Source organism: Xenopus tropicalis, chromosome 8, assembly GCF_000004195.4.
Source record: "Xenopus tropicalis strain Nigerian chromosome 8, UCB_Xtro_10.0, whole genome shotgun sequence".
Classification (NCBI taxonomy): Eukaryota; Metazoa; Chordata; class Amphibia; order Anura; family Pipidae; genus Xenopus; species Xenopus tropicalis.
Window position 1 is genome coordinate 142241651 of NC_030684.2, and position 17308 is coordinate 142258958.

General features: G+C 47.2%; 1 protein-coding gene across 1 annotated transcript in view; it reads left to right on the plus strand.

The window, feature by feature from the left end:
• kcnn3 (potassium calcium-activated channel subfamily N member 3) overlaps nt 1-17308 on the plus strand; it is a 44727-nt gene that overhangs the window by 24139 nt on the left and 3280 nt on the right. Inside the window, exons 3-5 of the mRNA XM_031891850.1 lie at nt 3647-3788; nt 13381-13491; nt 15867-15994. Of these exons, the coding sequence (XP_031747710.1) occupies nt 3647-3788; nt 13381-13491; nt 15867-15994 (381 nt within the window). The remainder of the gene's footprint in view (nt 1-3646; nt 3789-13380; nt 13492-15866; nt 15995-17308) is intronic.

Below are 17308 nucleotides of genomic sequence, written 5' to 3' on the forward strand. Positions count from 1 at the left end.
GGAACCCCTTCCTATGCTGATGGTGAGATCCCCTTTTCTCCCCACCCCCAATGAATCACTCATTCCCCCTCTCTTGGTAGGGAACCCCATAACCTGACTGCCCTTATAGTAAGGAGCCCCTTCCTATGATGATGGTGAGATCCCCTTTCCTCCCCACCCCCAATGTATCACTCATTCCCCCTCTCTTGGTAGGGAATCCCATAACCTGACTGCCCTTATAGTAAGGAGCCCCTTCCTATGATGATGGTGAGATCCCCTTTCCTCCCCACCCCCAATGTATCACTCATTCCCCCTCTCTTGGTAGGGAATCCCATAACCTGACTGCCCTTATAGTAAGGAGCCCCTTCCTATGATGATGGTGAGAACCCCTTTCCTCCCCACCCCCAACGTATCACTCATTCCCCCTCTCTTGGTAGGGAACCCCATAACCTGACTGCCCTTACAGTAAGGAACCCCTTCCTATGCTGATGGTGAGATCCCCTTTCCTCCCCACCCCCAATGTATCACTCATTCCCCCTCTCTTGGTAGGGAATCCCATAACCTGACTGCCCTTACAGTAAGGAACCCCTTCCTATGCTGATGGTGAGATCCCCTTTCCTCCCCACCCCCAATGTATCACTCATTCCCCCTCTCTTGGTAGGGAACTCCATAGACTGCCCTTACAGTAAGGAACCCCTTCCTATGCTGATGGTGAGATCCCCTTTCCTCCCCACCCCCAATGTATCACTCATTCCCCCTCTCTTGGTAGGGAACTCCATAGACTGCCCTTACAGTAAGGAACCCCTTCCTATGCTGATGGTGAGATCCCCTTTCCCCCCCACCCCCAATGTATCACTCATTCCCCCTCTCTTGGTAGGGAATCCCATAACCTGACTGCCCTTACAGTAAGGAACCCCTTCCTATGCTGATGGTGAGATCCCCTTTCCTCCCCACCCCCAATGTATCACTCATTCCCCCTCTCTTGGTAGGGAATCCCATAACCTGACTGCCCTTACAGTAAGGAACCCCTTCCTATGCTGATGGTGAGATCCCCTTTCCTCCCCACCCCCAATGTATCACTCATTCCCCCTCTCTTGGTAGGGAACCCCATAACCTGACTGCCCTTACAGTAAGGAACCCCTTCCTATGCTGATGGTGAGATCTCCTTTCCTCCCCACCCCCAATGTATCACTCATTCCCCCTCTCTTGGTAGGGAACCCCATAACCTGACTGCCCTTACAGTAAGGAACCCCTTCCTATGCTGATGGTGAGATCCCCTTTCCTCCCCACCCCCAATGTATCACTAATTCCCCCTCTCTTGGTAGGGAACCCCATAACCTGACTGCCCTTACAGTAAGGAACCCCTTCCTATGCTGATGGTGAGATCCCCTTTCCTCCCCACCCCCAGGCCAAATGTATCACTCATTCCCCCTCTCTTGGTAGGGAACCCCATAACCTGACTGCCCTTACAGTAAGGAACCCCTTCCTATGCTGATGGTGAGATCCCCTTTCCTCCCCACCCCCAATGTATCACTCATTCCCCCTCTCTTGGTAGGGAACCCCATAACCTGACTGCCCTTACAGTAAGGAACCCCTTCCTATGCTGATGGTGAGATCCCCTTTCCTCCCCACCCCCAATGTATCACTCATTCCACCTCTCTTGGTAGGGAACCCCATAACCTGACTGCCCTTACAGTAAGGAACCCCTTCCTATGCTGATGGTGAGATCCCCTTTCCTCCCCACCCCCAATGTATCACTCATTCCCCCTCTCTGGGTAGGGAATGCTCTATGCAGAAGTAAATAATCCTGACCTTCAGGCACCTGCCTTATGCAACTAATGGGTTTATAATTAAAAATCTAATTATCATTAGACACACATATAAAACCATATATATATGAATGCTTACTGTACACCCTGGGCAGGACGGCTTTAATGTTAAGATCATACTCATAGCTAATTTGGGTTTCATTGTCTCTATCTAACATTGAAATCCCGTATGCATACTAACCTTTGGGCCTTTCCGGCTGCTGTTAACCATGAAATTGTTCCGCTAATTGCAATTCAGAAGCGCCCGAGGCACAGAGAGGGGATAGGCTGAAATCCGTTCCATATAGATGGGTTTTGTTCCGACAGTGTCTCAAGAACAACCCAATAGCAGCTCCTTCCAGCCTCGAGCATATGATCCTGTCTCTTTCCGTGACTTTTTCTCTGGGATCAGAAAGGCCTTGGGGGGTTACTATAAATCTCTTCCAGCTGATTAAATGGGGTTGTTCACCTTTAAATCAGCTTCTACTATGATGTAGAGTGTGCAATTCTGATACAATTTGCTATTGGGTTTATATATATATATATATATATATACAGGTATGGGACCCATTATCCAGAATGCTCAGGACCAAGGGTATTCCAGATAAGGGGTCTTTCTGTAATTTGGATCCCCATACCTTAAGTCTACTAAAAAAATTAATAAAACATTATTTAAACCCAATATCATTATTTATATTATATTATTTATATCTTAGTTGGGATCAAGTACAGGTACTGTTTTATTATTACAGAGAAAAGGGAATCATTTAACCATTAAATAAACCCAATAGGGCTGTTCTGCCCCCAATAAGGGGTAATTATATCTTAGTTGGGATCAAGTACAGGTACTGTTTTATTATTACAGAGAAAAGGGAATCATTTAACCATTAAATAAACCCAATAGGGCTGTTCTGCCCCCAATAAGGGGTAATTATATCTTAGTTGGGATCAAGTACAGGTACTGTTTTATTATTACAGAGAAAAGGGAATCATTTAACCATGAAATAAACCCAATAGGGCTGTTCTGCCCCCAATAAGGGGTAATTATATCTTAGTTGGGATCAAGTACAGGTACTGTTTTATTATTACAGAGAAAAGGGAATCATTTAACCATTAAATAAACCCAATAGGGCTGTTCTGCCCCAATAAGGGGTAATTATATCTTAGTTGGGATCAAGTACAGGTACTGTTTTATTATTACAGAGAAAAGGGAATCATTTAACCATTAAATAAACCCAATAGGGCTGTTCTGCCCCAATAAGGGGTAATTATATCTTAGTTGGGATCAAGTACAGGTACTGTTTTATTATTACAGAGAAAAGGGAATCATTTAACCATGAAATAAACCCAATAGGGCTGTTCTGCCCCAATAAGGGGTAATTATATCTTAGTTGGGATCAAGTACAGGTACTGTTTTATTATACACAAAAGGAGGTTGTGGGAGCACTCCAAGGCTAAATAAAGTATACAAATACAATGGAAGTGCAACTGATCTGGCCAAATTAACTACAAACATACAGAAAGACAAAAGGGATTGATCAATGCACATTCCCTGGTCCCCTGTTTCATAAGTAAATTGTCTATTAGTTTCATGCTAGTGCATACAGTATATTGACAAAAAACAGGGGTTTTTAGTTACAAAATTATGATCATAAGATTGGTAAGCCACCATACCACGCCAAGGTAATCTGTTCCTTCAAAAAGTAGGAATAAATACCATTTTATATGCTGAAATCCAGCTGCAGAATAGTTCTTCTCTTTCGGCATCATTTGAAATCCTGGCAGGGGAGGAGGGACTGAAACACTGATGTTACAACTAGAGCCTTCCGTATTTATCTTCGCACTTGTGTCTTCCGCAGGTACCACGACCAACAGGACGTGACCAGCAACTTCCTCGGGGCAATGTGGCTGATATCCATCACTTTCCTTTCCATCGGCTACGGCGACATGGTCCCAAACACCTACTGCGGGAAAGGAGTTTGCTTACTCACCGGCATCATGGTAAGGCTCTATGGGGGGGTCCATTGCCTCCTGGGGAGGCTTAGGGACCTATTCATTAAAACACGAGTTTGAATCCCGAATGGGAAAAATTCGGATTGGATACGGTAATTTCTGAAAATCGCAACTTTTTCGTATCTTGCGCGACTTTTTCGTCGCCGGCACGACTTTTTCGTATTGAACGATTGTAAACGGCGGGAAAACCTTTCCGACTTTGATCCTTCTGTGCAGGATTTTGGTTAATCCCATCTTTGTTTTCTATTTCACACATTTTCAAGGGGAAGCTAATGGCATCATAGTTTCCCATGTCACCCAGTTTCAAGTGGAACTTAAACACATTATTGCTTTCCAAGAATGAGTGCCAGTGCTTTTAAAATGGCTGCTGGAGCACTTCCTGTTTGGAAAAAATAAAGACATTCTCAAGGGGAAGTTAATCCCATCATTGTTTTCTATTTCACACATTCTCAAGGGGAAGTTAATGGCATCATTGTTTCCCATGTCACCCAGTTTCAAGTGGAGCTTAAACACATTACTGTTTTCCAAGAATGAGCGCCAGTGCTTTTAAAATGGCTGCTGGAGCACTTCCTGTTTGGGAAAAATAAAGACATTTTCAAGGGGAAGCTAATGGCATCATAGTTTCCCATTTCACCCAGTTTCAAGTGGAACTTAAACACATTACTGTTTTCCAAGAAGGAGCGCCAGTGCTTTTAAAATGGCTGCTGGAGCACTTCCTGTTTGGGAAAAATAAAGACATTTTCAAGGGGAAGCTAAAGGCATCATAGTTTTCCATTTCACCCAGTTTCAAGTGGAACTTAAACACATTATTGCTTTCCAAGAATGAGCGCCAGTGCTTTTAAAATGGCTGCTGGAGCACTTCCTGTTTGGGAAAAATAAAGACATTTTCAAGGGGAAGTTAATCCCATCATTGTTTTCTATTTCACACATTTTCAAGGGGAAGTTAATCCCATCATTGTTTTCTATTTCACACATTTTCAAGGGGAAGTCAATGGCATCATAGTTTCCCATGTCACCCAGTTTCAAGTGGAACTTTCCAAAAATGAGCGCCAATGCATTTAAAATGGCTGCTGGAGCCCTTCCTGTTTGGGAAAAATAAAGAGGATTCTTGGAAATGACTGGTCATTTTTCTCGAATTTTTCAGCTCAAAAAATCGTGAAATTTCGGACGATAAACTCACTATTTTTGTTCGACCCCCGACAACATTATTGCGACATTTAATCAACGAGAGAATGTTCTTGTTTTACTCGGAAGTTGAGTTTATACGAGTTTCAAGGCCAACAACCCAACCCAAACTCAACTTCGCCCCCCTGGGAACCGCTGAACTTATCCTACTGCTATCTACATTGCAATAAAAGAATATAATTTCCCCTTTAAAGATAATCCAAACAGAAAGAGGCGCCGCGCATCTGTAAATACCCCGGAATCATGGGGGCGGGGCTTGTGTAATCGGCTTCCTGTTGATTAATAATATCTCCTTCTAATTCGAGGCTCCCAATTATCTTCGCCACCGGATTCCGGCAGTAATTATTCTACAAGCTTTTTACTGTTGGAGGTGGGGGGTGGGGGCAGGCAGCGTTGATACAATGCGGCCCCCGGTACCTCTGGGCGTGTTCCTTTTATTGTATCGCCAACGTTACTTTCCAGCTGAGTCACAAACTGTCAGGGTTTCCCCCTTCCCTTCAGCCCGTGTCCCTCACCGGTGGCTCCCCTCTCTCTCCCATTGATTATCATTGTTCAGTTGGTAATGGGCTCTTAGCGGTAGGTCTTACAGCTGCGTTTCCATGGAAACCGTGTCGGCCCCAAACGCTGCCTACGGTATATTCCGGCACCAAGTGGAACATTTTTGTCATGTTGTAAATAGGTTTAATCACTGTTTTCTTTTGAGTTTCCATGAGCAGGGCAATTAACATTGCTAGAGAGAAGTGGCGTTCGCCCCCCTCGATACCCACCATGTTCCTCTTAAAGAGACAGAGGCGCAGTCATGTGGGCTGTGTACTCCCTGGCATAGGTAGTGGAAAATAAACAGTTTTGTAAATATTTCTTCAATAAATATGGCGTCAACAAAGGACAATTTAGGGCAAAAAGGAGGGCCAGGGTCTCCATCTTGCCCTACTGTCTCCCTCTTGCCTTACTGTCTGCATCTTTTCCTATGGTCTCCATCTTACCCTACTGTCTCCATCTTGCCCTACTGTCTGCATCTTGCCCTACTGTCTGCATCTTACCCTACTGTCTCCATCTTGCCCTACTGTCTCCATCTTGCCCTACTGTCTGCATCTTGTCCTACTGTCTCCATCTTGCCCTACTGTCCCCATCTTGCCATACTGTCTCCATCTTGTCCTACGGTCTCCATCTTGCCCTATTGTCTCTATCTTGTCCTACTGTCTGCATCTTGCCCTACTGTCTCCATCTTGCCCTACTGTCTCCATCTTGCCATACTGTCTCCATCTTCTTGCCCTACTGTCTCCATCTTGCCCTACTGTCTCCATCTTGCCCTACTGTCTCCATCTTGCCATACTGTCTCCATCTTGTCCTACTGTCTCCAACTTGCCCCACTGTCTCCATCTTGCCCTACTGTCTCCATCTTGCCCTACTGTCTCCATCTTGCCCTACTGTCTCCATCTTGCCATACTGTCTCCATCTTCTTGCCCTACTGTCTCCATCTTGCCCTACTGTCCCCATCTTGCCCTACTGTCTCCATCTTGCCCTACTGTCCCCATCTTGCCCTACTGTCCCCATCTTGCCCTACTGTCCCCATCTTGTCCTACTGTCCCCATCTTGTCCTACTGTCCCCATCTTGCCCTATTGTCTCCATCTTACCCTAACTCTCCTTATGAGTAAAATGCATTTCCCCTTTAATTGACCCGGGCATTTCTACGCCGGCGAATTCTCTGGGGTCCTGCGTTCGGAGGCCATTTGTACGCACACGGATTTTTCAGATGTTCCTTTTTTCTCGCTTCACATCAGACTAATTGGAGGTGCTATGAATTTTGTATGAATTGTCACCCATCTGATTCCTGACCTAGTTATTGCCGCGCAGCTCGCGTAACGGGATGTCTCCGCTGAGATTTCTCATTTCATGGACCTGCCATTTGCAGTGGGGATGCCAGGCTCGACGAAAAGGGGGCCTGGGGGGTAAATAATGTCAGCTCAAGGTTGTTTCAATCATCACTTCATTCACAGGGGCGTCAATATGTGGCTCTTCATGTTAATTCCCAGCACCCCCTGACTGAGTGAGTTTGTAAAGGGACAAACAGACACTTATACACAGTAATTATCTATCTTGTTAATAATCCATCAAATGTCATACACATGCCTTAATGGGCCTTAATACCTAAGTGTCCCTTTTTGATCTTTGCCAATACCCTCCCAATGGCGCTACCCACCAAGGTGCTCTCAGGCTTTCTCACTGAAAATGGATATCAATCTCTTTGTGAGATATGGAAGGCTTTCCTTCTGGCTGAGACAAGATCTTGCCCTACTGTCTCCATCTTGCCCTACAGTCTCCATCTTGCCCTACAGTCTCCATCTTGCCCTACTGTCTCCATCTTGCCCTACTGTCCCCATCTTGCCCTACTCTCTCCATCTTGCCCTACTGTCTCCATCTTGCCCTACAGTCTCCATCTTGCCCTACAGTCTCCATCTTGCCCTACAGTCTCCATCTTGCCCTACTGTCTCCATCTTGCCCTACTGTCTCCATCTTGTCCTACTGTCTTCATCTTGCCCTACTGTCCCCATCTTGCCCTACTGTCTCCATCTTGCCCTACTCTCTCCATCTTGCCCTACTGTCTCCATCTTGCCCTACTGTCTCCATCTTGCCCTACTGTCTCCATCTTGCCCTACTGTCCCCATCTTGCCCTACTCTCTCCATCTTGCCCTACTGTCTCCATCTTGCCCTACTGTCTCCATCTTGCCCTACTGTCTTCATTTTGTCCTTTTTCCCTACTCTCTTCCCTAATCTCCAACTTACTGTCCCCAACTTAATTTCTTCATCATTCCCTGTCACCATCTTGTCTTACTGTCCCCTATCTTGCCCTTCCGTATCCATCTTGCACTAATTCTCCAGTCTGTTACCATATGTTCCTAGTGTCTTTCTCATTTCTTTCTGTATCTGTCTGTTCCTACTATTTTTACCTTTCCCTACTGTCTTTATATGATCCCACTCTTACCATCTTGTTTGTCTCCATCTTCCTCCACTGTCACAGTTTTTCCCTTCTGTCCCCACTATGTCCTACTCTTGCTGTATTGTTTGGATCTATACGATGTTGCTTCATGGTTGCTACCTATGGGAATTTCCCCCTAAATGCCAAACAATTGTGGCAGCGAGCAGTCATTGAGTTAGCAGTTGGCATTTTGAGAGAATGATGGTGATGAAAGACTCCCAAGCACTTGGGAAGCCAAACAAAACCTAGGTGTGTGTATCTGTGCCAGAGCCGGAGGGTTCCCTGCGCAACGCATTACTCTGGCACCGTGACTTTAGCTCTGAATAATGCATATTCCCCAGGCACCATGCAGGCTTCCCAACATGCAATTTATTCTAATCTCCTTTTTGGTATTCTCTAGAAACGCCGGAGACAATGGAATATTATTCGCTCTACAAGACTGTCAGTAGAATTTGAATTCTTTTTTAAGAATTCGGGATTTTTTTTTTTTTTCAAAGTCGACTATTTTCCTAACATTTCGGCTTTAATTGCCTGCTTGGGTGGCGCGGTATTCTGGGAGTTTACAAGTGCCCGAGCTGGCATTCAATATATCCTTAATTAGGCACACAAATGCTTAATGAGAGATGAGAAAAATGAGGCTGGAATCTTTGAATGGGGGAAAGTAGGAAATAAAAACACGGCAAGAAGGGGAAAAAATAGATAACGTTGGCAGTTCCTGAGACAAAAAGAGTTGGCGCTTAGTGAATGGGCCTATTTAGGAGGAACAAGCGAGGCTGAAATGTGTTGATGTACGGAATCTGCCTATTCCCAGCCATCGGGTTTGATGATCCAATTCTTCTCCTTTTCTTCTCTCCGTTTGGGTACTGAAAGGAGCTCGGCTAGTGGATAAAAAGAGGCATTATTCTGCCGAGAGGGCTTTGTGCCAACAGACACCATGTCCCCAAACTGATGGGAACACACAGGGGATTATAAATGTGTGAGATGTGAACTGAGAGAACCTGGGGACAAATGATTATCAGCGGCATAGAAAAGTCCCAGAAGCCCCAGCTTTCCCCCAAAGCTACACTCCTGCTGATCTGGGGGTGTTTCCGATCGATAATCTCAGTGCATTGTGCCTGAGTCTGAGCTTTCAGCCAGCGCTACCCATTAGAACTGCTTTCAGCTAACCTATTGTTTCTCCTACTCCCATGTAACTGGAGGAGTCCCAAGCCGGACTTGGATTTCTTACTATTGAGTGCTATTCTGATACCTACTGGGAGCTGCTATCTTGCTCCCTTCCCATTGTTCTGCTGATCGGCTGCTGGGGGTGAGGGGGGGGGGATATCACTCCAACTGGCAGCGCAGCAGTAAAGTGTGCCTGAGTCTGAGCTTTCAGCCAGCGCTACACATTAGAACTGCTTTCAGCTAACCTATTGTTTCTCCTACTCCCATGTAACTGGAGGAGTCCCAAGCCGGACTTAAGAATATAGATTGGATCATTCTCCTTATGAAATTCGCTTGTGGTTTAATCCAGAGGGCAGGGTTCAGCCCACAAGCTGGAAGCAGAACTTCCCAACCAGTAAAAGATTCGGTTCAGGATTCGGCAGAATCTGTCAGGGTGGGTTCGGCTGAACCCAAAAAAGTGGGTTAGGTGCATCCCTAATTAAAACGGTGGGTACCTGGGCCATCAGACAGCATTAACGAGCTAATGAGGTCCTTATCTGACAGGAAAATCAAACTTGCCCCATCAAGATCTGCCCAATTTCTGCCCAGATATCAGTTGGATAGTCCCGTCGGTGGTGCCCCAAACTTGCCCCATCAAGATCTGCCCAATTTTTGCCCAGATATCGGTTGGGTAGGCCCGTCGGTGGTGCCCCAAACTTGCCCCATCAAGACCTGCCCAATTTTTGCCCAGATATCAGTTGGATAGTCCCGTCGGTGGTGCCCCAAACTTGCCCCATCAAGATCTGCCCAATTTTTGCCCAGATATCAGTTGGATAGTCCCGTCGGTGGTGCCCCAAACTTGCCCCATCAAGATCTGTCCAATTTTTGCCCAGATATCAGTTGGGTAGGCCCGTCGGTGGTGCCCCAAACTTGCCCCATCAAGATCTGCCCAATTTTTGCCCAGATATCAGTTGGATAGTCCCGTCGGTGGTGCCCCAAACTTGCCCCATCAAGATCTGTCCAATTTTTGCCCAGATATCAGTTGGATAGTCCCGTCGGTGGTGCCCCAAACTTGCCCCATCAAGATCTGCCCAATTTTTTCACAGATATCAGTTGGGTAGGCCTGTCGGTGGTGCCCCAAACTTGCCCCATCAAGACTTGCCCAATTTTTGCCCAGATATCAGTTGGGTAGGTGCGTCGGTGGTACCCCAAACTTGCCCCATCAAGATCTGTCCAATTTTTGCCCAAATATCAGTTGGGTAGGCCTGTCGGTGGTGCCCCAAACTTGCCCCATCAAGACTTGCCCAATTTTTGCCCAGATATCAGTTGGATAGTCCCGTCAGTGGTGCCCCAAACTTGCCCCATCAAGATCTGCCCAATTTTTGCCCAGATATCAGTTGGGTAGGCCCGTCAGTGGTGCTCCAAACTTGCCCCATCAAGATCTGTCCAATTTTTGCCCAGATATCAGTTGGATAGTCCCGTCGGTGGTGCCCCAAACTTGCTCCATCAAGATCTGCCCAATTTTTTCCCAGATATCAGTTGGGTAGGTGCGTCGGTGGTACCCCAAACTTGCCCCATCAAGATCTGTCCAATTTTTGCCCAAATATCAGTTGGGTAGGCCTGTCGGTGGTGCCCCAAACTTGCCCCATCAAGATCTGCCCAATTTTTGCCCAGATATCAGTTGGGTAGGCATGTCGGTGGTGCCCCAAACTTGCCCCATCAAGATCTGTCCAATTTTTGCCCAGATATCAGTTGGGTAGTCCCGTCAGTGGTGCCCCAAACTTGCCCCATCAAGATCTGCCCAATTTTTGCCCAGATATCAGTTGGGTAGGCCCGTCAGTGGTGCCCCAAACTTGCCCCATCAAGATCTGCCCAATTCTTGCCCAGATATCAGTTGGATAGTCCCGTCGGTGGTGCCCCAAACTTGCCCCATCAAGATCTGTCCAATTTTTGCCCAAATATCAGTTGGGTAGGCCTGTCGGTGGTGCCCCAAACTTGCCCCATCAAGACTTGCCCAATTTTTGCCCAGATATCAGTTGGGTAGGTGCGTCGGTGGTACCCCAAACTTGCCCCATCAAGATCTGCCCAATTTTTGCCCAGATATCAGTTGGGTAGGCCTGTCGGTGGTGCCCCAAACTTGCCCCATCAAGATCTGTCCAATTTTTGCCCAGATATCAGTTGGGTAGTCCCGTCAGTGGTGCCCCAAACTTGCCCCATCAAGATCTGCCCAATTTTTGCCCAGATATCAGTTGGGTAGGCCCGTCAGTGGTGCCCCAAACTTGCTCCATCAAGATCTGCCCAATTTTTTCCCAGATATCAGTTGGGTAGGTGCGTCGGTGGTACCCCAAACTTGCCCCATCAAGATCTGTCCAATTTTTGCCCAAATATCAGTTGGGTAGGCCTGTCGGTGGTGCCCCAAACTTGCCCCATCAAGATCTGTCCAATTTTTGCCCAGATATCAGTTGGGTAGTCCCGTCAGTGGTGCCCCAAACTTGCCCCATCAAGATCTGCCCAATTTTTGCCCAGATATCAGTTGGGTAGGCCCGTCAGTGGTGCCCCAAACTTGCCCCATCAAGATCTGTCCAATTTTTGCCCAGATATCAGTTGGATAGTCCCGTCGGTGGTGCCCCAAACTTGCTCCATCAAGATCTGCCCAATTTTTTCCCAGATATCAGTTGGGTAGGTGCGTCGGTGGTACCCCAAACTTGCCCCATCAAGATCTGTCCAATTTTTGCCCAAATATCAGTTGGGTAGGCCTGTCGGTGGTGCCCCAAACTTGCCCCATCAAGATCTGCCCAATTTTTGCCCAGATATCAGTTGGGTAGGCATGTCGGTGGTGCCCCAAACTTGCCCCATCAAGATCTGTCCAATTTTTGCCCAGATATCAGTTGGGTAGTCCCGTCAGTGGTGCCCCAAACTTGCCCCATCAAGATCTGCCCAATTTTTGCCCAGATATCTGTTGGGTAGGCCCGTCAGTGGTGCCCCAAACTTGCCCCATCAAGATCTGTCCAATTCTTGCCCAGATATCAGTTGGATAGTCCCGTCGGTGGTGCCCCAAACTTGCCCCATCAAGATCTGCCCAATTTTTGTCCAGATATCAGTTGGATAGTCCCGTCGGTGGTGCCCCAAACTTGCCCCATCAAGATCTGCCCAATTTTTGCCCAGATATCCGTTGGGTAGGCCCGTCGGTGGTGCCCCAAACTTGCCCCATCAAGATCTGCCCAATTTTTGCCCAGATATCCGTTGGGTAGGCCCGTCGGTGGTGCCCCAAACTTGCCCCATCAAGATCTGCCCAATTTTTGCCCAGATATCCGTTGGGTAGGCCCGTCGGTGGTGCCCCAAACTTGCCCCATCAAGATCTGCCCAATTTTTGCCCAGATATCCGTTGGGTAGGCCCGTCGGTGGTGCCCCAAACTTGCCCCATCAAGATCTGCCCAATTTTTGCCCAGATATCAGTTGGGTAGGCCCGTCGGTGGTGCCCATACACGGGCAGATAAGCCGCTTTATCGGTCTGATGGACCCAAATTGGCAGCTGAAATCTGCGTGTGTATGGGCACCTTTATACAGATGCACAAAGGACAAGATTGGGGGTATCCGAGCAGCTGATAAGTTTTGGGGTCCCCATCCCATAAATAAGTACTGAGTAGTAAATAACTAAGAGACACCTTCCCTGCAGGAGTAGAGTGCGATGATGAAAGAGCGGATGCAGCAGGTGCAATAAGTGAGAGCGCTCCATCCCGGTGGGACCCCCTCTCTGGGCGCCATTACCATCCAGCCCAGGGTAACTAACGAGCCAAACCTGAGAGACTATTTATATAGAAACCCACAAGGGACTCTCCTCGTAATTACTGCGCCGGCCTTTGTCTCACCGCCTACCAATAGGAAACGGCCGTGTCCCCGGGGCCCGCGCAGTCAGATCTGTCACCGGAACGCCAGTGATCCAGGCTCCCCTCCATTGCCCGCGGTGCCTTCTCTGTTCTGCCGCTAACAGACCTGTAATGGAGGAGAATGGAGAGAGGGTGTGAGGCATTGTGGGAAATGGAGTCAGAAGTAGTCAGAACCAGCAGTGCACAATAATAACATTTACATGTAGCTTTAAAAAAATACATTCTCCTTATGGAACTCCATTGTGGTTTAATCCAGTGGGCAGGGCTCAGCCCACAAGCAGACCTTTGATAGGGGTTTCCAGCCCAACTATTTAAAGATTGGTACGTGGTGCTGACGGCTGATTGGTGAAGGGCAGAACCAATGACCAGATCTCTCTCTTCCCGCAGGGGGCCGGCTGTACGGCGCTAGTCGTGGCCGTGGTCGCTAGGAAACTGGAGCTCACCAAAGCGGAGAAACACGTGCATAACTTTATGATGGACACCCAGCTGACGAAGCGGGTAAGGCATGGGCACCTGGGGGCACCAACTTGGTCAGATTTAAGAATATAACACACCTGCCCAAAGGTGGGGTATAAGAGCCTGAGTTAGTCTGTGGTTGGACTACAACTCCCAGCTTCCTTAGCCAGTCACTAGAGGCCAGTTATGCCCAACAGGTAGCTTGGGGGCTGCCCTTCTAAGCTCAGCTGTGCCCCCCCTAACATTTTATTACTGTTAGACTAAAGGTCCCCATACACCGGCCGACTCTAACTGCCGATATGGATCCCTTAGGCCCATTCGCCAGCTAATCGGCCCGTGTATGGGCACTACCGACGGGCCTGCCCGACCGACATCTGGCCTGAAATCAGGCAGATATCAATCGGGCAGGTTAGGAAACCCAGGGCCAAACAACCGAATTAGCCTGGATTCTGCCGATATCGCCCCCTGTAGGTGGGGGATATCGGGAGAAGTTGCCAAGCGAGCAGATCTGAAGGTGTGTGGGGACCTTAAGTCTAACAATACATCTGATGTGTGGCCCTTCTGAGTAGTCAGGGCCACAGCTGTTGCGCCACTAATTGAGCTAACTAGCAGGAATCAAGTGCTCTATTTATATCTGTGGGGAAGGCCACATCTGTGCAGTCTCTCCGTGTAACTTGCCCTTTATTGTTGGCCAGAGGAAGCCATTTTGCCACGTGCCTGCCAGCAGGAAGCACAAATCCATGGGTACATGCTCTTGGGCAGCGCTCCTTCCCACATACAGTACCCAGGGGTGGCATGGATTCAGCAATGCCAGGAACATCCCTCTGCTTCATTATTTATACTATATGATTATACACACACTTGTCATGGCTTTCCTGGCCACTAGAGGGCACCCATGAGCTAACTGTACACTGTTTAAAGGAACAGTAACACCAAAAAAATGAAAGCCTTTTAAAGTAACGAAAATATAATGTGCTTTAGCCCTTCACTGGTACAACTGGTGTGTTTGCTTCAGTAATACTACTATAGTTTATATAAATACCCCGCTGTGTAGCCCCGGGGGCAGCCATTCCTGCACTGGTACAGCTGGGGTGTTTGCTACAGAAACCCTACTATAGTTTATATAAATACCCCGCTGTGTAGCCCCGGGGGCAGCCATTCCTGCACTGGTACAGCTGGGGTGTTTGCTACAGAAACCCTACTATAGTTTATATAAATACCCCGCTGTGTAGCCCCGGGGGCAGCCATTTTAAGGAGAAAAGGCACAGATTACTTAGTAGTTATACAGCAGCTTGTTTGCCTAAACCTAAAGCAAACACACCAGTTTTACCCGTATAGGGCTAAAGTACGTACTAAGCACAATTCAGCAGGAACAGCCCCCTAAGTTTGCTCATAGCCTGTACAGAGAGATACCATAAAACTATGGCACATAGGGATTCCCCTGTACTAAGCACAATTCAGCAGGAACAGCCCCCTAAGTTTGCCCATAGCCTGTACAGAGAGATACCATAAAACTATGGCACATAGGGATTCCCCTGTACTAAGCACAATTCAGCAGGAACAGCCCCCTAAGTTTGCTCATAGCCTGTACAGAGAGATACGATAACACTATGGCACATAGGGATTCCCCTGTACTAAGCACAATTCAGCAGGAACAGCCCCCTAAGTTTGCTCATAGCCTGTACAGAGAGATACCATAAAACTATGGCACATAGGGATTCCCCTGTACTAAGCACAATTCAGCAGGAACAGCCCCTAAGTTTGCTCATAGCCTGTACAGAGAGATACCATAAACCTATGGCACATAGGGATTCCCCTGTACTAAGCACAATTCAGCAGGAACAGCCCCCTAAGTTTGCTCATAGCCTGTACAGAGAGATACCATAAAACTATGGCACATAGGGATTCCCCTGTACTAAGCACAATTCAGCAGGAACAGCCCCCTAAGTTTGCTCATAGCCTGTACAGAGAGATACCATAAAACTATGGCACATAGGGATTCCCCTGTACTAAGCACAATTCAGCAGGAACAGCCCCCTAAGTTTGCTCATAGCCTGTACAGAGAGATACCATAAAACTATGGCACATAGGGATTCCCCTGTACTAAGCACAATTCAGCAGGAACAGCCCCCTAAGTTTGCTCATAGCCTGTACAGAGAGATCCCATAAAACTATGGCACATAGGGATTCCCCTGTACTAAGCACAATTCAGCAGGAACAGCCCCCTAAGTTTGCTCATAGCCTGTACAGAGAGATACCATAAAACTATGGCACATAGGGATTCCCCTGTACTAAGCACAATTACATCCTACTCTGTAATCTAAATCCCTAAGTCTGGTCCATATTGCCGCTGTCTGTAGAAAGACCATGAAATGTACTCAACTTTCTACTCCCCATCAGCTTTCATCTTGTTACAGATTAAGAATGCGGCGGCAAACGTTCTGCGGGAAACCTGGCTGATATACAAGCACACCAAGCTATTAAAGAAGATCGACCATGCCAAAGTCCGGAAGCACCAGAGAAAGTTCCTTCAAGCCATCCACCAGTAAATAAATGCCATTTAGAAAATCCATTGTCAACTGCAGGCTTGTGCCTTTATATGGGGGGCACAGAACCCCTCAGTGACTGCTAATATCCTTATCATTTACAGTAGGGGGTACATTATCCCTTATAATACATGAGTGATACTCAGAGTTCCCTGTATAACTCAGCCTGCAGCCTTGTGCCTTTATATGGGCACAGAACCCCTCAGTGACTGCTAATATCCTTATCATTTACAGTAGGGGGTACATTATCCCTTATAATACATGAGTGATACTCAGAGTTCCCTGTATAACTCAGCCTGCAGCCTTGTGCCTTTATATGGGGGGCACAGAACCCCTCAGTGACTGCTAATATCCTTATCATTTACAGTAGGGGGTACATTATCCCTTATAATACATGAGTGATACTCAGAGTTCCCTGTATAACTCAGCCTGCAGCCTTGTGCCTTTATATGGGGGGCACAGAACCCCTCAGTGACTGCTAATATCCTTATCATTTACAGTAGGGGGTACATTATCCCTTATAATACATGAGTGATACTCAGAGTTCCCTGTATAACTCAGCCTGCAGCCTTGTGCCTTTATATGGGGGGCACAGAACCCCTCAGTGACTGCTAATATCCTTATCATTTACAGTAGGGGGTACATTATCCCTTATAATACATGAGTGATACTCAGAGTTCCCTGTATAACTCAGCCTGCAGCCTTGTGCCTTTATATGGGGGGCACAGAACCCCTCAGTGACTGCTAATATCCTTATCATTTACAGTAGGGGGTACATTATCCCTTATAATACATGAGTGATACTCAGAGTTCCCTGTATAACTCAGCCTGCAGCCTTGTGCCTTTATATGGGGGGCACAGAACCCCTCAGTGACTGCTAATATCCTTATCATTTACAGTAGGGGGTACATTATCCCTTATAATACATGAGTGATACTCAGAGTTCCCTGTATAACTCAGCCTGCAGCCTTGTGCCTTTATATGGGGGGCACAGAACCCCTCAGTGACTGCTAATATCCTTATCATTTACAGTAGGGGTACAGTATCCCTTATAATACATGAGTGATACTCAGAGTTCCCTGTATAACTCAGCCTGCAGCCTTGTGCCTTTATATGGGGGGCACAGAACCCCTCAGTGACTGCTAATATCCTTATCATTTACAGTAGGGGGTACATTATCCCTTATAATACATGAGTGATACTCAGAGTTCCCTGTATAACTCAGCCTGCAGCCTTGTGCCTTTATATGGGGGGTACAGAACCCCTCAGTGACTGCTAATATCCTTATCATTTACAGTAGGGGGTACATTATC